General features: G+C 38.4%; 1 protein-coding gene across 6 annotated transcripts in view; it reads right to left on the reverse strand.

Annotated features, from left to right (window-relative positions):
- Positions 1 to 27,557, reverse strand: part of NLGN1 (neuroligin 1) — a 956,715-nt gene that overhangs the window by 726,814 nt on the left and 202,344 nt on the right. For all 6 annotated transcript variants that reach the window (XM_061415495.1, XM_061415492.1, XM_061415488.1 and 3 more), the window contains exon 2: positions 22,933 to 23,744. In XM_061415495.1, coding sequence (XP_061271479.1) covers positions 22,933 to 23,425 — 493 coding nt within the window. In that variant the 5' untranslated portion in view covers positions 23,426 to 23,744. The remainder of the gene's footprint in view (positions 1 to 22,932; positions 23,745 to 27,557) is intronic.

Below are 27,557 nucleotides of genomic sequence, written 5' to 3' on the forward strand. Positions count from 1 at the left end.
CAAAGTCACACAGCAACACGGTTACAGAATGAGAATAGGAAGCCATGAATCCAGCCAGAGCTCTTTCCACAGCTGATGTGTGGGCAAGAGGCTGGAGGGCCAGTCCCTTCCCCAGAAAACAGCCTTTCAAGTGCATCTACTGATTCTCCTAGCATACCTTTCTTTGTTTGAAAAAAGAAAAGATAAAGCTAATAATATCCTTTATGCTCTTTTAGCGGAGAAGGCAATGGCAACCCACTTCAGTACTTTTGCCTGGAAACTCCCATGGACAGAGGGGCCTGGCAGGCTGTAGTCCATGGGGTTGCGAAGAGCTGGACACGACTAAGCGACTTCACTTTCACTTTTCACTTTCATGCATTGGAGAAGGAAATGGCAACCCACTCCAGTGTTCTTGCCTGGAGAATCCCAGGGACGGGGGAGCCTGCTGGGCTGCCATCTATGGGGTCGCACAGAGTCAGACATGACTGAAGCGATTTAGCAGCAGCAGCAGCATGCTCTTTTAGAGCCTTTTAAATAGATATCAATAGGACTACAGGAAATTTTAAAATATTTGGTAAGATTTTTTAAATTACTGATTGATTTCTTGTCAGATGACACAATTGTAAAAGCCTATTAATTAATTTTTTTTCCAAGCCCCAGCCTCTTGTAACATCAGTCTCACCAAAGACAATTGCCAAATTAATCTTCCTAAAACAGTTTTAATCATGTCACTCTCTTCAGCACAAACATCTGGTGGCTCCCCTTGGCCTACCAAATTAAATGTGAAATCCTCACATTGGCATTCAAAGTCCTTCACAAAATCCCAATCAGTCTTTCTTTCCCTGGTATTCTTTACTTGTTTCCCAGTCCATCTCCAACCAGGAGACAGTAACAATCATCGTTAACCAGGAGACAGTAACAATCGTCATTCTTTTCCTACCTCTCATGCCTCCCCTCACTCTGCTATTCTGTCCTCTTGGCACACATGCTCTCTTTTCAGATGTACTTGTACAAAGCCCAGGACACCTTAAATATGATCATTTTTCTGTCTGTCCACTCTAACCTGATCTAAAACACATTCACAATTAGATATCATCCCTCCTATCTTCCCAGCCTCCAAGGACTCCAGTTTTTCTTCTTCAGTGAAGATGATCACATTCCCTTACATTTACAGAATATCAGACCTGTCCTAATTTCCTTTCTTATCCAACTGAGTGCCTTTATAACAGAGTCACAGGTTCCCCTGATTCCAACATGCAATCAGTATCACTGGCTTTCATGCCAAAGGGTTTTCAGGACAAAACAGATAAGAATGAGCTAAACTTTACTAAGTTTAACCTTCACTGAGATTTATGTTGAAGTCCATGTCAGAGACAGGCCAACAACACGGACATGGTAAACAAGATGGATAGAGAGGAATAAACATATCTTGCTGTAGAATGATGATGGGACAGGATGCTAGCACTTGGGGTTTCAGGAATAATCAAGTTTAGTCCTTCACACAACTGAGCTTCCCTGAGACTCAAAATTCCCTTGGGCATTGTTGCTGTTCAGTCACTAAGTTGTGTCTGAACTCTTTGAGACCCCATGGACTGTAGCACACCAGGCCTCCTTGTTCTTTACTGTCTCCTGGAGCTTACTCAAACTCATGTCCATTGAGTCAGTGATGCCATCCAACCATCTCATTCTTTGTTGTCCCTTTCTTCTCCTGCCCGCAATCCTTCCTAGCATCAGGCTTTTCCAATGAGTTGGCTCTTTGAATCAGGTGGCTAAACTACTGGAACTTCAGCTTCAGCATCAGTCTCTCCACTGAATATTCAGGGCTGGTTTCCTTTAGGATTGACTGGTTTGATTTTCTTGCAGGCCAAGGGACTCTGAAGAGTCTTCTCCAGCACCATATTTAAAAAGCATCATTTCTTCGGTGCTTAGCCTTCTTTATGGTTCAACTCTCACATCCATACATGACTACTGGAAAAACCATAGCTTTGACAATATGGACCCTTGTCAGCAAAGTGATATCTCTGCTTTTTAATATGCTGTCTAGGTCTGTCATAGCTTTTCTTCCAAGGAGAAAGTGTTTTTTAATTTCATGGCATAGAACACATTTAGACGCTTTTTTCTTTTTAACTCTTTCAATATAATTAGTGCACCGAAGAAAGTCATTTGTTCAATGATCTGGAAGATGGCATGCAGCTCCCCTAAGGCCTGCATCTGTTATTGGGCAGGATATATGGCAGCTTGCTGTGTTTACTAATTGGGTTGGCTAGTTACTTTGTTCCCTCTTTCTATTTTTCAGAAATCCTCCCAAAGAAGTAATTTCCCTATTTGACTCAAATTCTTAAAAGTGAGTAGCATGATCACTTTATAAATGCAAACATTCATTTGCCTAAAATCTCAAAATGAATTTGATTTTTTTCTCTGTCTTTTCCTGGGACTACTTTTCTTCCTCTTCTAGCAGGTCAGCATCAAAAAGCAATTGGGGCATTCTATCATGTTCTCATCTTACCAGATATTCTGGCCACTGCTCTAGATCCCACATCCTGTATTCTCAGTCTTTCTTTGAGGTTTATGTGATTTTAATGATCGAGGTGTATGAGTCTGAGGGAAGAGCCTCCCCGATCCCATCTGTACTTCTCACAGCAAGACAAGTGACTATGCTGCTCCAAGGTTCTTTGGGTCCATTCCACTTCCATGCAGATAAACGCAGCACTTGATGTGAACAGTTAAATAGCTGGAAAAACAGGATGGGTCTGTGTAATTGGCCTTGTATACTTTCTCAATCTTGGCTTGTCAGTGAGAATTATACTCACACAGGCTGTGGCAGTGGGTGGCCTTTTCCTGAGTGAAGTGTTATGTACCCTATTCATTTCTCTTTTGGAAATCTAGAGCTATGTCCAGCTCTGAAATGACAGTAGTAGAGGAATTTCACTGAAGAATATTAATCATCTTTTGCCTTCTCTTTGGTTAAAAAAAAAAAAAAGAAAATAGTATTTTTTTCAGAGGCTTTCTCTGCCTTGATGAGGTTAATAATTTATTTGAACACACTATAATGGCATAAATAGCTTTTTTTGTACCTTCATTTTGATAAAAAGAAAGAAAAGGAGGGCATATTCGTTTCCATGATCAATTTTGCTGAAAATTTCACAAGCTCATCTATTCATGGAGGAGATCTGGGAATATGATTTATTGACAGCCTCATCTTCCTCAGGACCATACAGTCACCAATCTGCTGTCAACCTTGCCAAGGCTTCCTTGCTCACTGTCCACCCCCATATTTTTGCAATCAATTTCCAATTCTGCTAACTCTGCTTTGAAATGTCTCTCAAATTCATCATCCTTTTTGTTTCTACTGCCAGCCATTTTTCCTATGAACTACAGGACCATTTTTTCCTATATAGGCTTCTTTCCTGTCATCTAACCAATCATACCACCTTCCTGTCCCTTGCTTACTTCTTCTGAAACCACACTTCTTATCATAATCCCTTGCCCAAAAAATCATTAATGGGGAACTAAGATCATGGTATCCAGTCCCATCACTTCATAGCATTCAGTCCCATCACTTCAGTCCCATCACTTCAAATAGATGGGGAAACAATGGAAACAGTGACAGACTTTATTTTCTTGGGCTCCAAAATCACTGCAGATGGTAACTGCATCCATGAAATTAAAAGATGCTTACTCCTTGGAAGAAAAGCTATGACAAACCTAGACACTGTATTAAAAAGCAGAGATACTACTTTGCCAACAAAGGTCCATATAGTCAAAGCTATGGTTTCCCAGTGGTCATGTATGGATATGAGAGTTGGACCATAAAGAAAGCTGAGTGCTGAAGAATTGATGCTTTTGAACTGTGGAGTTGGAGAAGACTCCTGAGAGTCCCTTGGCCTGCAAGGAGAACAAACCAGTCAATTCTGAAGGAAACCAGCCCTGAATATTCATTGGAAGGACTGATGCTGAAGCTGAAGCTCTAATACTTTGGCCACTTAATGTGAAGAGCTGACTCATTAAAGAAGACCCTGATGCTGGGAAAGATTGAGGCAGGAGAAGGGGATGACAGAGGATGAGATGGTTGGATGGCATCACTGACTCGATGGACATGAACTTGAGCAAGCTCTGGGAGATGGTGAAGGACAGAGAAGCCTGGAGTGGTGCAGTCCATGGGGTCGCAAAGAGTCAGACACGACTGAGCAACTGAACAACAAAGTTGATAGTAAAATCACTCATCTTCTTAGCCCTTTAGGCTTTCTAACATTTCACTAGAACTAGTATTGATCTTTCATTACGATTCAATATTTCCTACGACATAAATAACTGAACACTACAGTCCTCAGTCTCTGTTAACTGCTATGCCTTTCTTTTTGCTGGACAGAAGTTCTACATGTTTTTCTGTTGACAGACTACCCATCATTCAAGGCTGATCTAAAATATTACCTCTTCTATAGAACTTTTCTGATTCACATCCAACTTGATGATTTCTTACATTCTTATAAGGATCAATAGCATGTCTTTCCCCTAATGACCTCTCTAGTCTTATAGTTCATATACTTGATTATTTATAATTTACCTTCTTACTAGATTTTAAATACCCACGTGTAGTGTATATAATGTGTATGTCTGTGTGTGTTATTATTTGTACAGTCTAGATTTGTATTCCAACATCTAGCATGAGGCATTCCACATAATAAATGCTCCAAAAATATATGCTGAATTCAATCAACATGTATTTTCTGAGTTATTACTGAATGAATTTTAAGTTCATTTGTCTAGTCATTAATACAAAGCTACATAAATTATGCACCTGTCTGTTCTTTTTAGTAAATTACATATAAATAAATGATTTTACTCTCTTTCTAGTTGACAGTTTGTGATTTGCTGTCTATGTATGTTTCTCTTATCATTTTCAAACTTGTTCCAACCAAGGGTAGGTTACAAACTTAGGATTCTTTCTTCTGTCTCATTACATTTTCCTGTCATCTCTTTCTGTACTGTTCTGACATACTTATCTCTCCCTCAAGTTCCATTGTTAAAAGATAACTCAGTTGTGTATGTATGTGTGTGTATGTGTGTGTGTGTATATGTATGTATGTATGTATATATGTATATATCCCTTGTAGTTCAGTCGGTAAAGAACCTGCCTCCAATGCAGGAGACCTGGGTTTGATCCTTGGGTCGGGAAGATCCCCTGGCGAAGGAAATGGCAACCCACTCCAGTACTCTTGCCTGGAGAATCCCATGGATAGGGGAGCCTGGCAAGCTACAGTATATGGTGTCACAAGAGTTGGACACGACTTAGTGACTAAACAATCACTATATTTATGACATTATTTTCAGTTTTCCTCACATTTGGCACATGGGAGATTAAAAATTTGTTCAGTGTTCTATCCTGTTCTTCTGTTTTTTATCTGCAACTCTTTTTTTTTTTTCCTTTATCTTTCCTCTCTGCCATTGACACTTTGCCTTTTATCAAACTTCGTTTCTCTATTCTAACTCATTCTCGATCCTGTCTTTCCCTCTTAAGTCCTGGTGAAAAAGCGTGGTCAAGGTGGCTGGTTACGGGAAGTAAGGGCAATGGGTCAGAAAGGGAGGCACTGGGCAGTGAGACATCCTAGAGATATCCTGTGCTCCATCCCTTCTTCAGCCCTCCCGATACCAGTCAACCTGCTAATTCTATCAGGTTGTCAATAAGTATCTCCTAATCTTCATTTCCCCCTTTCTACACTCCAGGCATTGCTTTTGGTAAGGCCTGCATGGTCACTAACACCCATTACAAGAGCCCTCTGGTCATCTCTGCTGGGGTGTTTCAACCAGGGATTTTATAATTTACACTGTTGTCAGAGAGAATATTCTAAAGTGCTCATCCAATCAGGTGAAGCCTTTGTTCAAAATGTTTAATGACCCACCATCACCTAGATAAAACCTCCAAAGTCCTTAGACATGAAGATCTGGGAGCTGCCTTATCATGGTTTCTCTCTCATGCACTCTCTGATTACATGTTGCTCTCTACCTGGCAAAACTCCCTCTTTCTCACCCCAGTAGATCATTTTGCTCAGGAGATGGGCCGCTTCCTCATGTTTCACAGTTCATTTCAAGCAAGACGATGATGATAAACCCTTTTCTCTCCAGCTCCCATCCAAGATCAAACTAGCCCTTCCCTCCTTGGGGCAGCACCCAGCCACACAGAACCTATATATTTACTTCCCTCAAAGCACCTCTGACATCTGTTATACTAGTAACTAAGGGCACAGTTAAAGGAGTTGAGCTGCTTAATTGTGAATCCTGGCTCAACCATTCTCTAGCTGTGTGGAATCTCACACGGTTTATATAACATACCCATGTCTCACATTTCTCATCAGTAAAGCAGGGAAACTAACAGTAACAACTTTGTAGGGCTTTTGCGAGAATTAAATTAATATTTAAAACCCTTAAAACAATGACTAGCTCATGATAGGTACTGCACAAGTAGTAGCTATTATAACAATTATTATCATTATTATTCCTTGTTTGACTGTCCCTTACAGGCAAATACCAGTAAAATTTAAAAAAAATAAAAATAAAAACAGTAAATACCAGTTTTTATCCTCAGTTTCTAGTATAGCCCCTAGGACAAATTAGACACTTAATAACCATTTCATAAAAGAATGAACAAATGCATAAAAATAGGAATAAGAGAAAAACAGATCTTTTATTTTCCCAAATTACAACATGTCCCTTTTCCATTGTTCTCCTTAGATGTGAAGGCAACTGTAAGGTGACACACACAAACGTTCATAGTGCTTTAATAGTTGACAGTTTTAATCAAACTTTCCAACTTGCACAGAGGGCTTCTGTTCTACCATATCTCAGAATTACAAGAGCATCTATGGGTATGCAGAACGGGGGAAATGCCAGCAAAGCCAGGGAGCAGGACTAGCTGCATAATTTGTGAGGCCCAATGCCAAATGAAAATGCTAAATCGCTTGTTCAAAAAGTCTTAGAAATTTCAAGATGGCTACAGTAGAGAATTTTACTAAGTGTGAAGCTGTTCTGAGTACAGGAATCAGTTTGACTGCACAGACTACCCTCCTATGAAGCCAGCCCTACCAGGAATCTAACATCTTCTCATCAGCTCCACAATGTGTTCTGAAATACATATTTAGTCTATGTTACTGCCAGATTTCTCTCACTCTCAACTAAACTGTGACATTCTAGGTCTACTGTGCACTTACTCTGCCTCTTCACCTTGAACTGCCCAAGATCCAGCCTCCACCATCCACTAGAAAAGTCACTGACCTCTCCAGATATCTCAGTAATCTAAGCACCATCAGGCTCAAAATATGTCTCCATCAGTCCTTTTAGGGTACAAACTTTGTCCCCACAACTCTGCCTATGATTCTGTACATATCGGAAGGTCTCATTCTCTGGTTTGCCTCATCTTATAAAGAGATATCTGTTTTTTTGTAGGAAAGTCAGTAGTTGTGAATGCCTAATAAAAGAAGAAAAGGGCTAAATAACCCTCTGGGTTCATTAACATGTTAATGGTGACATGACCTAACCGAATGGAAGGCTAAATCCTAAGGAAAGAGCTCCCCAGAACAAGTCCCTAGAGGAGTTATTTCATACTATATACAAAATCCCTTAAGCAAATCCAGTTAGACCTCTTCTTATCTCATCTAGCACTCAGGCGTTGCCTCTTGAATAACCTCAAATGAAATGAACCTCAAATGAAATGTCTTAATAGAAATAGTGGTGAGAAGGCCTATCATAGAAGTAGATGGTAGAACAAGGACAAAGAAAGTGAAATAATTACAAAAGAAAATATATTTGTCACAGGAGGGAACTTGGAGTTGGGTAAGAGGGAAAGGAAATTAAATTAGAAGGTGGGAAGGGAAAATGAAGCTGCTGGCCTGGAAAAGGAAAATCATTCTCTGTGCTCCTATTACACAAATGCGTTGCTGGCGTTCTGTATTAAAATATAAATTCAGTGCAGAGGCAATAAGGCTGGCAGAAACGTGCACAGGCAGAAAGCCAAGAGCCTTGGCTGTTGGCAGCCACTCGGGCCCAAGGGCCCCTGCAATGGAATCCAGGTTATATCTGTCACAGACTGAGCCACTGAACACTGTTATTTCTTAGTTAAGGACTCTGGTGTTGGCTTTGAAATTTTCTTCATTTTGGGAGCCATAAACACGTAGTGATTTCATAGCAGAGAGGAGCAGCATAAATTCTTACTTGCTCTGTCAGGTGAAGAATGATAACATTACTCAAAGAAATGCAGATGGTGGGAGACGAAGACTTTCTCCAACAAAGTGCATTGTTTCTCAAGGCTGTTTATGTTTTAGAATAATGTTTATTGAATCCCTTGTGAGTACTGAGCACAGAGCAGTGAAGAAGAGAAATGTTCTTCTGGGGCTGACAGTATACATGTAAGCTCATAAATGAACAAGCTAATTTCATATAGAGATAAAAATGTAATGCAGGAGATAACCAAGGGGATGTAAGACAATAACCAGAGGAAAGGTGTGAGGTGAGGTTAACTAACAGAGTGTTCATCAAAGTCTACTTTGATAAGGTGGCATTTTGCCAAGACTTTGAAAAAGAGGTAGTCATGGTACATTCAAGGTAACAGGAGTAGTAAGTACAAAGGTCCTGACGCAGGATAGAAATTGGTGGGACGAATTGAGAGCGTAGCATTGAAACATATAGATTACCGTATGTAAAATAGATAGCCAGTGGGAATTTGCTGTATGAGGGAAGAGGTAGCTCAAATCTGGTGCTCTGTAACCTAGAGGGGTGTGATGGGGTGGGATGTGGGAGGGAGGTTCAAAAGGGAGGGGACATATGCATACCTATGGCTGATTCATGTTGATATATGGCAGAAACCAACATAATATTGTAAATCAATTATCCTTCAAATAAAAATAAATTAATTTTTAAAAAAGAAAGCAAATATATATATATATATATATATATAAATATATACTGGCTATTCCAGTAACCAAAAAGAGATCAGTAAGGCTAGAATCTAGAAAGCAAGGGTGAAATATATGGAAGAAGACATGGACAGAGGTGGGCAGGAATCATCATGTAGGATCTCATAGACTATGGTCAGGGGTCCTACATTTATTCTAAAAGAAATAGGAAGCTCCTGAGGGAACAAGAAAGGGGCCGTAGCAACTGATTTCAGACTTTAATGATCTCATTGGCCCCTCTGTGTAGAATGTATTGCAGGAGCAGAAATGGGAATAGAAAGACCCATTATAAGGCTATTGTAGTGGTTCAGGCAAGAAATTATGGAGATTCTAGATTATGGTGAGGGACTTGGAGAAGGAAGGAGGAAAAGAGTACACGGACATGGAAGGATAATGTCTTCAGTGTCCTGAGTAGGAGGAGGAAGTGATATGTTCACACATTCCTGAGGGGTCACCTCGTGAGGACAGGGTTGGCTCCTATACCTTTACAATTAGGAAACACCTCATTTACTTAAAGACTACATCTTCAAGAGCCTCAGTTATTCATAACATAAAATTTGTTAAAAAAATCTTTGAACAAATTTATTTAAATTGTTATATATTACTTGTAATAGAGACAGTCATTTCAAGACTATTTGTTTTTATCTCATGAACAAGTTTATTTTTCCTTTTTCTTAACTGTCATTGTTTCGTTTCCCAACCCATGACAGATCAGATTCAGTACCCCGGAAGCTGGCAGGTAGTGTTTCTAAAGCCTGGTAAAGCGATAGAAATAACAAAAGATAATTGCTATTAGAGCATACAAGGTGGAGACACAGGTACTTATACTTACATATCCATATCAACAAATAAACAAGCAAACAAACATTTGAAATGAGTACGCAGAAATATTTTGATCCAGAATTACTCAGCAAAATGGTCCCACAGGCCACAGTCACCTTTGAAGGCATGCAGGACAACCATAGTCTTACCTGGGTGCTCACATCAAGGACAACTTTCTATCACAAGACATCTCTAAACCATGGACACCTCTCCCACGTGTTCCCATAATGCTTCTTGCTTCCCTTCCTCAGAGTGCTTACTACCTTGTTTTCTCTTTCTGTATTTGCTACCCCCACAAGATAGGGAATGCCTTGAGGACAGCTCTTTAATGCCCCTTTCATCCCAGATGGCTTAGCAGGTAAAGAATCTACCTGCCAAAGCAGGAGATGTAGGAAACACGGGTTTAATCCCTGGGTTGGGAAGATCCCCTGGAGTAGGAAATGGCAACCCATTCCAGTACTCTTGCCTGGAAAATTCCATGGACAGAAGAGCCTGGAGGGCTACAGTCCATGGGATCACAAAGAGTCAGACATGACTGAGCACACATGCATGCACCTTTGTTATCTCCTAGGCCTATGAGAGTAGACGCTCAACGAAAGTGTGGAAAGAACCACAGAGCAGCAGCTGTTAATTTACCTCTAGGAGAGACAGCCTGCAGCCCAGAAACTCAGCAGCTGTTGTATCAGTAGCCAAAGCATTCCCAAGCTTTAGAGATTTGTATAGGTACAGCATAGGCTGTTTATTTATTTATTTATTTTAACAGATGGACAGAAAGTTTTAAACCACTGCTTGTTGGCAGAGCAACAAAGGTAGGCTCAGGCAACTGGGCTGATATAATTATAGTGTTGGTTATGCCTGATGTGTTTTATTCTGATGTGCATATTTTGTGTTCCATACACATTTAAAGATTTAATTAAATGTTTTATTATGGGGAACACAGTGCCAAATATCAGCATCATTACCGTTTTTATTTTTTTCCACAGGAACAACCGTTCCCTGATTTGGTTTTGAGATTTAAGTAAAGACTAGGCCTATATTTACTTGGTCATACTGACATGGTCACTAAAAAAATGTCCTGTGTTTCTTATTGCTTGCCAGCTGCTGTGGCTGTTTAAGCTCCCTGAGGGCAAAGGATGGGTCCTGCCATACTGAGCCTCCAGCTGAGTTCTGGACATGAGTGCTTTGTCCACGGCGGGCTCAGACAGAGAGAGAGGAGACAGCCATGTACGAAATCTGATGCTGGCTCTTCTGGATGTACAACAAAACAGAGCAAATCAGGATCAACACCAAAGAGATAATAAATTAATATACAGAGACAGATAGATAGATAGGGAAAAGCACTGTTTTGATAGTCAAAGATTCCATTAATGACAATCTGAGGCCTCAGGAAATATTCTACAAGGTTTGACATGTATGTACATATGTATGCGTATGTGTGTATGTATGTTTCCCTCAAAAAGCCTTTGCTAGACAGCGCAGCAGATGACCAAAGATCTCCATAAATTAAAAACGTGAAAAAAAAAAATCTCATCCTTGCTCTTTTGGAGTGAGTTGGAATACAAAACATTTTCAATGGTCATTACAGAAAAAATTCCTCTTCTGAATCCAAATTTATAAATATTTCAGTTCTCATTGAAATAAAGTTAATTACCTAAATAAATGACTTCCAGAATTTTTTAAGCAACAGAATCCCTTCCTCCTTTTTAAAGAAATCTTGGAACTGTAGGCAGTCTCTCCCTATATGTGTAAGGAATGAAAGTCAAGCTGTGCGGTGCCATGAATGTGAAGGAGCATGGCAGTACGTAATGGTGGGGACTTGGGTGTGGGTCAAGAGAGGCGCTGGCAGGCTAGGTGGCTGCCTAGCTCAGAGGCAGCTCAGAATCCTCAGGAACTGCCTGGCTTATAAATTACTGCGCCAAAAGGACCTATCAATTCTCTCTAGTTAAAGCTTAGAGCTGCAAACTGAGGCCTGACCTGTTGACTACCTGAAAGGATGGTGAGCTTGAAGAGGATCCTGAGTGGGAACTTAGCAGGAATGCAGAGTGATCACTGGCTAGAGGCATTCCTCTGTCCACAGACCCCCTTCACTGGGGACATATCTACACCTGAGAGACCTAGGAATCCAAATCAGGAGTATAAATATTATTAATAAGTTTACCTAGGGCTCCCTCTTCCTTTCCTAGCAGCAGCAATACTTACACTTGCTTCATATCAACTAGAAAGGGTTATATTTGTCCTGTGTCATTACTGTGCTATACACACTTATCCCTCTATCCTCTCTGTCTCCTTCCACTTAGAGAAGCTGGAAGGAAGATTCTAGAAGAGGAGCCCAGAAGTTTTTTGGAAAAACAGAATGTGAGCCAAAAAGAAGAGAGGAAAGATGCTTTTGTCTCACTTTTTGTCATTGTTTATAACTGATTTTTATAAAAAATTTCACGTGTCAATGAAACTTGTGGGCTATAATTAAATTGCTCTAATGCTATCATTACATAGATATCAGATGCATTGGATTAAAGTAAACAAAGAAATAGCTCTTTAATTAAAAATTATTTTTAAAAGAACTTGGTCCAATTTCCTAAATATGATAAATGAAACACTATTGAAAAGCAATGCTACCGGAGCTTTAATTTGTAAGATCTTAATCTTAACTAAAACTGTGTTCGCATGTAAGCAACCATCTGGATAAGATGCTTAAAACTCAAGGAATTAAAAAAAAAAATCTGAATCATTTTCTCTACACAAAGTCAAACACTTAAACACTTAAAAGTATCGAAATTAATGCATAGTATGCAATCTTGATAGAAAACTACTTAAACACAAATTAAAGAAACTTCTAAGTAGAGAAGAGAGAATCTGGATGACAAATTAAACTTGACTTAAGAGATGGGATATCAAGTTAAATTTGAGTTTTTATTTGAAAAGGAGTGTCAGCATGCCTAACTAGCAGCATGTGACCTTGAGTGAGTTATTTAACCCCTACAAGCCATAATTTTTCAACTACAGAATGGGTATAATTATCATACCATTTTGAGATCTTTCTGGGATTCAGTGTGGATGAAAAAAATGGAAAAGCTCATGGTATCTTAAAGAATTTATGTCCAACTAGAACCTCTGTTACCCCAAAATTCATGTGCTGAAGTCCTAATGCTAAATACCTCAGAACATGACCTTATTTAGAAATAGGGTCTTACAGATATAATTAATTAAGAGGAAGTCATTAGGATGGGCTCTAACACAATATGATTAGTATCTTCATAAAAGAGGGTAATTTAATAATTCAATAACAAAATACATCCCAAAATCCAGTTAAAAAACAGGTAGAGGATCTGAATAGATATTTTTCTGAAGAAGACATACAGATGACCAAAAAGTCATCTACAAGAAGATGTTCAACATCACTAATTACCACGGAAATACAAATTAAAACTACAATAAGACATCATCTCATATCTATCATCTCACATCTATCAGAATGGCTATTACCAAAAAGACAACTAATAGAAATTGTTGGCAAGGATATTGGGAAAAGGGAGCCCTTGCCCTCTGTTGGTGAGAATGTCAATTGGTGCAGCCACTATGGAAAACAATGTGGAGGATTTTCAAAAAAAATAAAAATAGGACTACCCTATGATTTAGCAATTCTTCTTCTGGGCATTTATCTGAAGAAAACGAAAACATTCATTCAGAAAGATATACCCACATGTTCATTGCAGCATCACTTACAACAGCCAAGATATGGAAACAACCTAAGTACCCACTGATAGCTAAATCGACAATAGAATACTATTAAGCCATAGAAAATGAAACCTTGCCATTCGAGACAACACGGATGGGCATTATGCTAAGGGAAATAAGTCAATGAAGACAAACACTCACTTATAAATGTGGAATTAAAAAATCAAACAAGCAAAACAATAAAAAGTAAGGTTCCAGATAGAACAGCGGCTGGGGTGAGGCATTGGTGAAACGGATGAAAGTGGGGGTCAAAGGTACAAGCTTCCAGTTACAAAATAAGTCACTGGGATGTGAGGTACGGCAAGGTGACTATAGATGATAATATTGTATAATATGTTTGAAAGTTGCTAAGAGTTAACTCATTGGAAAAGACTCTGATGCTGGGAGGGATTGGGGGCAGGAGGAGAAGGGGACGACAGAGGATGAGATGGCTGGATGGCATCACTGACTCAATGGACCTGAGTCTGAGTGAACTCCGGAGTTGGTGATGGACAGGGAGCCACGGCGTGCTGCGATTCATGGGGTCGCAAAGAGTTGGACACGACTGAGCGACTGAACTGAACTGAACTGAAGAGTAAATCATAAAACTCCTCATCATAAGAAAAAAAAAATGTTTGTAACTATGTATGGGGATGGCTGCTAACTAGACTTATTGTATTGATTATTTTCAAGTATATACAAATATCAAATTATAATGGTGTGCACCTGAAGCTAATATAATATTGCATGTCAACCATGCCTCAGTAGAAAAAGGGAGAATGCCATGTGAAGATATAGGGATAAGATAGCCATCTACAAGCCAGGGGAAGAGACCCAAAACAGCATCTTCCACACAGCCCTCAGAAAGAACCAACCATGCCAATGTCCTGATCTCAGATTTCCAGGCTTTAAAACTGTGAGACCAAAATTTTCTGTTTTGTAAATCATGCAGTGTGTGGTGTTTTGTTACAGCAACCCTAGCAAAGAAATTATCTTATCTGGAAATAGGGTTTAGAAAATGTAATCAGGATGAAGTCACACTGGATTGGGATGGGTCATAAATCTTATGATCGGTGTCCTTATGAGAAGACCATGTGAAAACACAGAGACACTGGGAGACACCCAGAGAAGACCACACAACAACAGAAGTAGAGACTGGAGCAATACAACTGCAAGCCAAAGAGTACCAATGACTTTGGCCACCAACAGAAGCTAAGAGAGAAGCAGGAAGATTCATTTCCAGAGATTCCAGAAGTAACCAAATCTGCCAGCTCCTTGATTTTGGACTTCTCAACTCCATAACAGTGAGAGAATAACCTCAGTTGCTTAAAGCCACACAGTTAATGGCAATTTGTTAGAGCAGCCCTAGGAATCTAATACAGGGAGTGTTACATAAAGTATTCTGTCCACTTACAAAAGACTATGTGAAGACTTATGACTGGAAATTATGCTTCCACATCAGTCCAGAATTTTAAATTATCAAATCCAGAAGGAGATTATGTGATTGTTACTAAGAAATGTATGACTGGTGTGATTTCTGAAGCTGGTCATTTCTTAAACTATTTAGCATGTATGTACTGTGTTGGCCAAAAAGTTCATTTAGGTTTACCCATAAAATTGTACAGAAAAACCCAAACGTTTTCACCAACCCAATACCACCATGGAAGGAAAAAGAAGAGGAGGAGAAACATGAAAGGTGAAAAGATTATCAACAAAATCTGTAATGGAAAGTAAAATTAAAGCAAAGACTACATCATAATTATGAAGCTAGTAGTATGTTCTATTTGTGAAATCAATATATTAAAACATGTATTATTATACTGGGTAAGAGAAAGGGAAGCCTTTTCTACAGAGGGTTTGTTTCCTGGCATAGCTTTTTGCTGGTGGCATATCATATGTTTTCAATTTCAATCCAATTTTCTATAATAAAAAAAGGTATTTATTCTCCAGAAAAACTGAATTGGTCAACTATAATAGTCTTTTAATCATCAGCTTCAGTAGATTCTCTGCCTGTCAGTAAACAATGGGACAACTGATGCTGTTCATTTAAAACTTTACAACCCTTTTAGATCTACTTCATTTCAGAGTTTTGGCTTAAAGTGTTTCGCTTTCAGAAGTCTTAACCACAAGTGTCCAAGGTACTAATTCAAATATGAAGCCATATCTCTGGTTTAATCTTGTTTCCCATTCAAGTCCCCAACAATCCAGATGCTGTACTTATTCCAAAATGCAGTGATTTTTCCACTACCAAACTGGCCATTAATTTCATTTTCCATTTGATCTGGGATCCCAGATAAATGAGATTGCTGTTGCTGCTGTTGTACTGCTTTGTTTTATTCCCTCTGTTCTAAAGTTTCCTCCTTAAAGAAAATACAGTTGGCCAGAAAACAGATTATATATCATTGGGCAGGATACTTAACTTTCTTGGTCCTCCATTTCTGCATTTATAAAGTGAGAATAAGAATCTCATAGGATTGTTGTAACATTAACTAATAAGGCTAATGTCTAGAACTTACAAATAGTTCAACAATGTTAATTCTATCTCCACTTGCCTTAATGTTATGCATTGAATAATTAAAACAGGATCAATAAGAACAGAATCATACCATGACTTCTGCCCATGTACTCATACTCATGGACTCCACCCAGCTACATGCTAATTTAAATTACCTATGAATGCTTTTTTTAATCCAAAACCTCCAACTGTGTACTGGAACCCATCTTTTTCTAAAGATATTATTCTAGAAGTCTATCATCCTTCTCCTATATTTTTAATTGTTCCCTTCCAACTATACACAAATATTTCTCTATTTCTTCCATCTTAACCTACAGCAACAAAACAACCTCTATGGTACCTAATACACCCATTTTTCTGTGCACTTTTATAGCAAAACTTCTTAAAATTATTATTTATGCTTAGTGATTTTGATCTTCACCCATTCTCTCTTTTACCCACTTCAGTATGTCAGATCCACATAACCTCACAAAAGTTGATTTGGTAGCATTAATCACTCTTATCTATTTTGATGCATTTTCCTTACTTAGATTCTAGGACAACAAAAATATCTTGGTTTACTTCTCATCTTCTCATCTCACACGTAATACTTTCTTAGTCTCCATAGTCTTTCCTTCTCTTCTTCCAGACCTCTTCATGTTGGAATGGCCCATGGATGAATCTCTGGTATCATTTTCTTTCCTCTATTTTCATTCAATTCCTTTTATTCTCAGTCTCACAACTTTAAAATTTTACCTTTTGTATCACAATTCAGTTCAGTGCAATCAGTCGTGTCTGACTATTTGCGACCCCATGGACTGCAGCACACTAGGCTTCCCTGTCCATCACCAACTCATGGAGCTTGCTCAAACTCACGTCCATTGATTCCGTGATGCCATCCAACCATCTCATCCTCTGTTGTCCCCTTCTCCTTCTGCTTTCAATCTTTCCCAGCATCAGGGTCTTTCCCAATGAGTCAGTTCTTCACATCAAGTGGCCAAAAGACGTCCAAATTTGTACCTCCATGTATATCTCTCTGCTGAATGTCAAATTGGTCCCTTGAAATCTATACATGGATAGAGTCACCTCAAATTGAACATGTTCAAAAGTAAACATCATCCTTCTGTTGTGCCCCCCAAAAAACTATTCTGTGTTGCTTGTTTTTCCATCTTCAGTTCAGTTCAGTTCAGTCGCTCAGTCACGTCTGACTCTTTGTGACCCCATGAATTGCAGCATGCCAGGCCTCCCTGCCCATCAGAAACTCTCAGAGTTCACTCAAACTCACGTCCATCAAGTCTGTGATGCCATCCAGCCATCTCATCCTCTGTCGTCCCCTTCTCCTCCTGTCCCTAATCCCTCGCAGCATCAGAGTCTTTTCCAATAAGTCAACTCTTTGCATGAGGTGGCCAAAGTTCTGGAGTTTCAGCTTCAGCATCATTCCTTCTAAAGAAATCCCCAGGGCCGATCTCCTTCAGAATGGACTGGTTGGATCTCCTTGCAGTCCAAGGGACTCTCAAGAGTCTTCTCCAACACCACAGTTCAAAAGCATCAATTCTTCGGCACTCAGCCTTCTTCACAGTCCAACTCTCACATCCATACATGACCACTGGAAAAACCACAGCCTTGACCAGATGGACCGTTGTTGGCAAGTAATGTCTCTGCTTTTTAATATGCTATCTAGGTTGGTCATAACTTTTCTTCCAAGGAGTAAGTGTCTTTTAATTTCATGGCTGCAATCACCATCTGCAGTGATTTTGGAGCCCCCAAAAATAAAGTCTGACACTGTTTCCACTGTTTCCCCATCTATTTGCCATGAAGTGATGGGACCAGATGCCATGATCTTCGTTTTCTGAATGTTGAGCTTTAAGCCAACTTTTGCACTCTCCACTTTCATCAAGAGGCTTTTTAGTTCCTCTTCACTTTCTGCCATAAGGGTGGTGTCATCTGCATATCTGAATTTATTGATATTTCTCCCAGCAATCTTGATTCCAGCTGTGCTTCTTCCAGCCCAGCCCATTCTTCTCATGATGTACTCTGCATAGAAGTTAAGTAAGCAGGGTGACAATATACAACCTTGATGTACTTCTTTTCCTATTTGGAACGAATTTGTTGTTCCATGTCCAGTTCTAACTGTTGCTTCCTGACCTGCATATAGGTTTCTAGGAGGCAGGTCAGGTGATCTGGTATTCCCATCTCTTTCTGAATTTTCCACAGTTTATTGTGATCCACACAGTCAAAGGTCTATTCGTCTAGGTATTCAGATCAAAATCTAGGAATCTTCTCTGACTGTTCATTTTCTTTTACAATCCATAACCAAATGATTAAGAAATATATCTGTAATGTATTACGACTTCCACTTCTATTGTTACTTGTCTGGTCTGTGCCTGGATCAGGCTGATGTCTGATCCAAACTACAACAGCCTCTTATTTGCTCTCCCAGTTTCTCCATACTCTTCTACAATCTACTCTTAATATGTCAGCCAGAATGACCTCTTTAATATAAAGTCATATATTAGTCAATATTTGAAGTCAATTTAAAGTCAATATAAAGACCTCTTTAATATAAAGATCATTGCTGCCCTCGCTTTGTACTTTTTCCAGATTCACCATACTCCCAGTTGTTCCTTAAATACAGGAGGAAGAATTGATCTTAATGCCTTTATACTTGCTCTTTGCTGTGTTCTTTCCTCAGATACTTATTTCATTTCCTTCAGGCCTTTACTCGAAGAGGACAATACTATTATTTTCATGTTCCACAAGATACTCTGTTAATTTCTCATCTTTTGAAACCCTTTAAATTTAGTCATTTATTGTGTTTATCATCTAGAGTGTGTCCCATACACTAAGATATAAGCTCCAAGAGGGTAAAGATGTTTTTGCTTTTTATATTTTACTGATGTATTTTGGGGGCCTAGAGTGGTAATCTAACTAGCACAGAGTAAGGACTCAATAAACATTTGTTAATTGAATAAAGAAATTAGATTAAATTGTATAAGCATGAAGAAAGAATATTCTTGAATATAATTCCCCTTTAAAATCTTAAACACACTGACAGCAATGAGTCACTTTTATTACATATATCATTAGGAAAATACCAGTTTCTATGTTCAATACACCACCAAATAAACCCTAACTTTATGGAAAAGACTCTTGAATGAATTCAATAGTATCTCAGGTAAAGACTACTGAACAGAGTATGCAACAGTAAAATATTTATGAAAATCAGGAATAAAATTCTTAAGGAGTCAAGAACTGTACCAGAGCCATATACAGAGATTCTAGTTTTCTATACAATAAAACTGGGGTAAAGAACTTGTGCAGAAATGAAAACTGATTCTGCATTCACCTTACAAGAGTTGTGCAAATAACAGTCAAGGTACTGGAGAAATACAAAGCTAAACATCTCTAGGGTATCTGTAAGCCAATTGATTTCCAGTGGATTCTCTGGGTCCCTTGTTCTTCCTTCTCATGTTGACTGCCTAATATTTGACCACATTCCTGTTTGTTGGCAACTCTCACAAGAGCGCAAACTAGAGAATGCAAAAATGAAACATAAGCAAATTAAAGCTACTCCTGATTGCAGTCAAGAGGACTATGCTGGAATCTTGGGACAGAGAGAAAACACGTGTACTATTTAAAAGTATTCACAGAACCTACTTTCATATTTCTAAAGGACGGTCATATACTTTCTTCATAAAGTTTTGGTGATAAGTTGTCAGTCCTCTATATCCAAATTCCAATTTATATCACATATCGTCTGCCCATGTGGCCAAGTGTTGGCAGTCATCTCATTTTAAGCATTAATCCTTTCTTTCAATTTTGCAAGGATAAAAACCCTGAAGAAATATCTAGAGAGTAATTAACATATGGCTAAAACTATCATGGGAAATTTAAAAAGATGGATTAAAGGGTACAACTGGGACCTGTTGTAAATGAGAGGAAACCGATTGGTAAAAATATGGTTTTTTCTTCACTTGCACAGGAAAAAAATCTTATAAAGGCTTTATTTAAAAATCACAGCAAGGCATCTCTTAGAGAAAGATTTCTTCATCTCATACAAATTAAAAGTGTAGAAAATATTTGTTCTTTGTAAACTTACTTGAATGTAAGTTCTATAGGAAGAGAGAACTTTGTTTCATTCATTACTGACAGTGCCTATAATAGGCAATTAAGGAATATTTTTGAATGAATATAGCATAAACGGATTGACACAAGGGTAGGAGTCCATCTGCCTCTGCAGATGACCATACACAATTTTAAAAAAAGAGATGAATAATAAGTCAGAATTTTATTGGTACCTAGATAAAATGCAACACAACTACTCCTATACTTCCTAAATCATCCTTTATAAACTTACAGAATTTTGTTGAAGAACTCACAGTCTATTTGCAATATATATATTAGTATATACATACACATGAAATGAGTAATATTTTCAACCAGGAAAACATGATTTCTGAAAATGACCAAAATAGACACTTCATGATAAAAAAAAGAAAAAAAAAGGTGAAAGTTTGGGGGGAAAAATTCAACTACTCTATGTAAAAGACTAGCTCTAAAATTTATTTTCTTTTTTAAAAAAACTATTATCTATAAAAAATTACAGTAAAATTTTTGTTATTTAGATTCTAGGATAATATAAAAGTAGCAAATAAGTAAGTATAACTTATTTAAGTTATACTTACTTATTTGCTACTTACTTATTATTTATTAATAATATAGTAAATACCAAAGTAAACCAATTTTTTAGAATTCTTAATATAAAAACACAATTGATGTGGACTATAAACTACACAGACTGATGTAGGTATCTATGGATCTTGTCCTCAGGCTAATTATAAATTAGTTCAAAGTTTGCCAAAGTAAATAGCACAGCTTACATACTTCTTTGCCAACTGTCTCATAAAGCAGATGGAACCAACAATCTAAAGGACAATGAAAAATAACTTTTTTAACAAATCCGTTTTCTTCTGAAGTTGTATGAAAAGAAAGGTCACTTTCTCACTAGCTTACCTTTTGATGTCCTAATCATTTTTTGATTGTACACATTTTTATGTATTATGCTCTATTTATGCATTCTTCAATAGCATCTTTATTTATGACTTTGTGAATCAACATCTTTGTGATAGGAGGCGAAAGTCACTTAGCTAATTACACATGCTTGATAAGCTGCATAATAATAACCACTGCAGCATTGTACATTAGTTGAAAGCATGTAAATTACTGCAGTTATTCTCATTTGGGAAAAAACAAGAGACTTTTTTTTTAGTTACTTAAAACATCTTTGTTGCCTCCATATCCACCTTCTTAAGTATACTATTCTTTCAGCCCAAATCATGACGTTAATAATAAAACGAAGGTTAAATCCAATTCTATGAGTCTAACCAAAGAAATAAGAACAAAAGCAAAATTCCAATTAATGCAAATACAGTTGAGGACTTGGTTATATGAAGCTTCTTCCAGATAATGCAATTGCAGTAAAAACGAACAGTTTAGACACTCCCCACCCCACACGGTTGTTGTAATGAAATCTGACTTGGTCCAGCCAAGAGATTAGAAGTGCATACAGAGAGAGAATGTACAGCACTAGAATATTAATATGACTTCTGTATGAAGATTGAAAATTCGGCAAAGTTATAATAAGGTCAAAATAACACTTAGATAATTTACTGCCAGAGAAAATCATACTCTCCTATGAGTGATTTACTGGATGTTATATAAAAATGGAGTGTGGACAAGCTACATTCAGATGCAAGCTTGCAGCTGTCAGTGTCTACATTTGCTCAATCTGGCTAGAGGATGATTTGAAGGTTGATTTAATTGTAGCTTCTGAATCATGTTCTTCCCTATGTTTTAAATTGTTTAACATAAATATAAAAATGTTAAAGCAATTTTAAGACTGTAAATATTTCGTATAAAAAGCTGCAAATCCCTTTTTTTTTTTCTGGAGGAATGACTGAAAATAGGAAGACTGTCTGGGAAAATATACCATTACTTAATAATGGTGATTGCCCAATAGTTACAGCAAATATGAGAAAGTTCATAGGGTCTTCAGAGAGAACTAAGGATAAACAAACAAAACCTAGGTTTTTGTCATCTGTTTCCTATAAAAGAAACAGGAATCTATTATCTACTAAAAAAAAAGGTTCAGAGATCAAAGTTGACCAGCTGGGAAGGCAACATCTTTGGTTACCCTGCCGGCAATGTAATTACCTAAGTATCTTCTCTATACCCAAACTCAAAGCAGAGATTCAAATCCTGCCCATGCTACCAGCACCAACACAAGGCTCCACCAAGGAGCTTTGTCAACGTCTAGTCAGCTAGAGCTCTCCTCAACCATCTCTCTCTTCTTTGACAGGCTTCATTAAATTCCAGGTGTCACCTAGCCATTCACTTCCACCATCAGCAAATCATCCTTAGGGAGAATATCTTGTTCCTCCTCTGCAAGCTGTTTCCCCCATTTTTTTATTTCCACTTTTATACATACCTCCTTTTCTACATATTTTCTTGCCGGGTTTTCTGGCACATTCCTTGGATATTCTTTTTACTGAAAAATGAATAGAAGACTAGAAAATAACATGGCGCTCCATCACAGACCGCCGGAACATGCAACACCACTATCTAACTTAATATGCTCCTGCATTTACTGAGTGCGAGATCCCCGACTTGGCTGAGTCTGCACATGCAATGGAGAAATGTTGATGCATCTTCTCAGAAGTCATTCGGTAGGAAATGGAAATTAGGAACCCATTTCTACCTAAATATACGTGCTGCAGAGGAAAGAAAAGGAGTAGGCACAGGGAAAAATAAGAACAGATACACTAACACATATAAACAGAGAGGCATGCACGCATGTAAAATATGTCTACATGCCAACAGGAAAAGCCATGCATGCTATCAGTGCATACAGACTAATATCGTTAGAATAAAAGAGAGAAATAGAAATATATCTCCCTGTTTTTCCTGTAGTAAACTCACCATCCTCAGTTGGGACGTATATGTTTAAATACAGGCAATCTTCACTCTGGTCTTGTACATACGATGAAACCACATCCAAGTTATTAGTAAACCACACAGGAAGCATGACTTCCGGCAATCTGCCATCAATGATATTCTGGGGGCAGACAGGAGCAAACTGAGTAGCATTCCTGATGTCGGACCAAGGAGACGGTGGTTCCGGAGGCTGAAAACGATGTTCCCCTGTTGGCGGGGCTGCATATGGAACACCAAGAAACTGAATAACAGGACCCAGAATTTCATTATTGAGTTCTTTCTTGATCCCTCTTATTTTGCCAAAGTTGGTAGTCACCAGGGGGTCTGCATCATCCAGTTTTTGTGAGAGCACATGGGCAGCGTGAAGCAAACAGCTTAACACACAAAGAGTCAATGAGGCACCCAACCCCCTGTGTACCAAGCAGGTCATGACTGCTCTCCAAACATAATCCGGCCACGTGCATCTGGGCACTGCCATGGTCCCACATTAGTTGTGTAGTTGTCTGGTTACAGTGAGTCAAAGGTATTTGTATCCACTTGAGAAAAACCGTATATTGGTAGACTACACCTCTGATTTCTTAAAGGCGAGTTTGTCAAGAAAAGCTCAGAAAGCTCTTCGTGCAGCCAGTATCTCCACTGATTTCATGTGTATTGAAGTGACATCTTCAATTATCACTATTTATCAGACCATATCCTATTGACTATTCTGTTTTCCATCGTAGCAATGTGGTGAGAGTGGCCACTGACTGTACATTTCCCGCTTACAAATCAAATCCAGTTGGCTGCAGGTCTATATCCTAAAGAAAATGAAAATAAATAATTAGTACAAACGAGCTAAAATAGAGTGATAACTAGATGTTTTACAAGCTACAGAAATACATTAATAGTGGCTGGAGTCAGGTGAGTTAAATGCTACCACAGGAAAATTATGCTTTGATGTAAGATGACAGGTAAAATAACCGAGTATTAGAATATTGAGAAACTTGCCTCCTGACTTTATACACATTTAACAGAAATCAGTTCTTGTCAAAATATACAGTGTCAGGAGCATTTCACAATACAGTTTTTTTTTTTAAATACTGAAGGCTTATGTTAAATTTTTCCTTTATTGAAGATCTTCAATCATTTTATGGAACCATAGTATTAATCATCAAATATACTAAAAATTAGGACTCAATAGCAGAAAACCTTTTTTAAAAAATATTGGTAGGGGATTAGTGGAATCGAAATAAACTTTGTAAGAATGACTATGTTTATTAAACAAACAAAGTATGGGCCCAATCCCATGTTATACAGATAAGACAAAAATAATTTTAGAACAAGAACATCAATGCTAGCTCAACTATAATCATTTAAGTGCAACTAATTCTGAAAGAGACGGGCATACCAGACCACTTGACCTGCCTCCTGACAAATCTGTATGCAGGTCAGGAAGCAACAGTTAGAACTGAACATGGAACAACAGACTGGTTCCAAATAGGTAAAGGAGTACGTCAAGGCTGTATATTGTCAGCCTGCTTATTTAACTTATATGCAGAGTACATCAGGAGAAACGCTGGGCTGGATGAAGCACAAGCTGGAATCAAGACTGCCGGGAGAAATATGAATGTCCTCAGATATGCAGATGACACCACCCTTATGGCAGAAAGTGAAGAAGAACTAAAGAGCCTCTTGCTGAAAGTAAAAGAGGAGAGTGAAAAAGTTGGCTTAAAGCACAACATTCAGAAAACTAAGATCATGAAATCCAGTCCCATCACTTCATGGCAAATAGACGGGGAAACAGGGCAAACAGTGGAAACAGTGGTTGACTTTATTTTTCTGGGCTCCAAAATCACTGCAGATGGTGATTGCAGCCATGAAATTAAAAGATGCTTACTCCTTGGAAGGAGGGTTTTGACCAACCTAGATAGCATATTGAAAAGCAGAGACATTAGTTTGCCAAAAAATGTCCATCTAGTTAAGGCTATGGTTTTTCCAGTGGCCATGTATGTATATGAGAGTTGGACTATAAAGAAAGTGAGCGCACAAGAATTGATGCTTTAAACTGTGGCGTTGTAGAAGACTCTTGAGGGTCCCTTGGACTGCAAGGAGATCCAACCAGTCCATTCTAAAGGAGATCCATCCTGGGTGTTCATTGGAAGGACTGATGTTGAAGCTGAAACTCCAATACTTTGGCCACCTCATGCAAAGAGCTGACTCATTTGAAAAGACCCTGATGCTGGGAAACATTAAGGGCAGGAGGAGAAGGGGACAACAGAGGATGAGATGGTTGGATGGCATCACTGACTCAATGGACATGGGTTTGGGTAGACTCCCGGAGTTGGTGATGGACAGGGAGGCCTGGCGTGCTGCGGTTCATGGTCACAAAGAGTCGGACACGACTGAGCGACTGAACTGAACTGAACCTTATAAGGTCAGTCTCCTTGCTATTTCTCAAAAGTATACACAAAGTCGTTGGCTACAGTTCCTTCACCTTCAATTAAGATTCAAGAATTTAAAAGACAAATTACCATTAGACACAACTTGGAAAAGAGACAGAAGTTGGCATCATTATTTGCAGATTTTTTTAACCATCTAGTTATATATTTTAGGCCTTCCCTGGTGGCTCAGTAATAAAGAACCCACCTGCCAACGCAGGAGACATAATATATATATTTTAGATATCAGTAAAATTGCAACAGGAAAATGAATTTTGAGTCAAAGTCAATATATTTTAAATTAGAAATGTTCTTACTATCTGACAGAAATCAAAGGAACAGTACAAAAAAGAATGTGGTAGTTTAAAAGAACAACCATACCTAATCATAACATCCTGCATATTGACACTAATCAAACATCTAACACTGTCTACCCAGTCCAACTTAAGACACATCAGAATAAAATGTAACATTCAGTGCCATGCATTTCACAGCATACCTTACATTAACTGCAAAATACCAAACAACTCAGCAAATTTGTCTTCTCTTGTTCAAGCAACTTTTTAGAGTGCTTAGTTTGAAAACAACAGTGTTGTTTTGTATTATAGATGGTTCTATCCTGTCATTTTATGGGAAGATTCCTGAAGAAGTGCTGGTCTGGCAGTGAGGCTGCCCTGACTTTGTGTTAAAACTATATAGGGCAGCAGGAGATTTGATTCAAGCCTGGTGTTCCCTTAGCTCTGAACAATTCATCACAGATGGCAATAAGGAGATAAATGTCTTTCTTCAAGAATATCTCAGTCTGTGTTAATTCGCATACCTTTGCTGTGAAAGCATATTAACATACAAAAGTCAGGCTTAGACCACCCCATTTCTGTGCCAGAACTCCAGCATCTGTTGAAGATTTAGCTACACAAACTCATTTCTGTTGAGTATGTAATGCTCATTCTTGCACAGAATTGTGGTGGGCCGCAATTAGGTCTTTTCTGATCACATTTTGGTCTTAAACAACTAGGTCTTTCCTGGTCACATTTTGGTGTTAAAATGCAGCATTTTTGACACCTAAAGTAGAGAACCTGTGGTGAGGATTTAAAAGTCTCCAACACCATATTTTATACAGCCTAATCTTCAATAGTTATTTCTAAATATTCATTACACACTTACATGCTCATCAATAATAAAAAAGTACTTGTTTGGTTCCTAACAAAATAACTCTCATTTTCATGCTCACAAATCCTTAACTGTGTTAAAAATAAAAGGGCTGCTGTTTCCCACTAATGTGCTACTTTAACACAAATTGTAGAGGATGAGAATTTTGCATGCCATGGCAAGTTTTCAAATTCTAATGTTTAGCTTTCGAGGTTACAAAAACATCCCATTATACATGGGCTGACCTGTACAGGGAATTATAGTATGGACCCTAAATAGTTTTCAGAGGTCACTGTTATAACAACAGTTGCCCAAGTGCAATGTACAAATATGGCTAGTTTAAATAACCGAAAATTTAAACGTGTGTGTGTGTATTAGTTGCTCACTCATGTCCAACTCTTTGCAACCACATGGACTGTGTAGCCCACCAGGCTCCTCTGTCCATGGGATTCTCCAGGCAAGAATACTGGAATGGGTAGCCATTCCCTTTTCCAGGGGATCTTCCTGACCCAGGGATGGAACCCGGGCCTTCTGCATTGCAGGCAGATTCTTTACTGCCTGAGCCACCAGAGAAGCTGGTGTGTGTGTGTGTGTGAGCGCACGCCAAAATACAGACTCTCAAATTTGTTGTTACGAAATTTTTCCTATTTATTGGTGTTTCCTTGGTATATGCCAAACCCTTAGCTTTTAAACCTTTACACCTCATTTACAACAACCCTATAAACTGGGTTCAACAGTTATTCCCTTTTTACTCACAAGGTATCAAGACTTAAAGAGGTTAAGTGCCTTGGCCCTGGTTCTCAGCTCATCAATAGCAGATCCAGGAGCCCACTGGCATCTAATTTAAAGGCCATCCTTTTGATCATTACACTAGATACAGTCTCTAACTTCACAATTAACACTTTAAAAAAAATTGATCCTAGTGCCTTTAAAATTGAATTGTAAAAGTGTTTTATGTTCCTTCAGAAGATAGACTCTAGGTAAATTCTCTGACAATTTCATAGAAACAGAAATTTAAATGCTTACCCTGTTCTTATTGGAACT

Source organism: Bos javanicus, chromosome 1 (assembly GCF_032452875.1).
Source record: "Bos javanicus breed banteng chromosome 1, ARS-OSU_banteng_1.0, whole genome shotgun sequence".
In the NCBI taxonomy this organism is placed as follows: domain Eukaryota; kingdom Metazoa; phylum Chordata; class Mammalia; order Artiodactyla; family Bovidae; genus Bos; species Bos javanicus.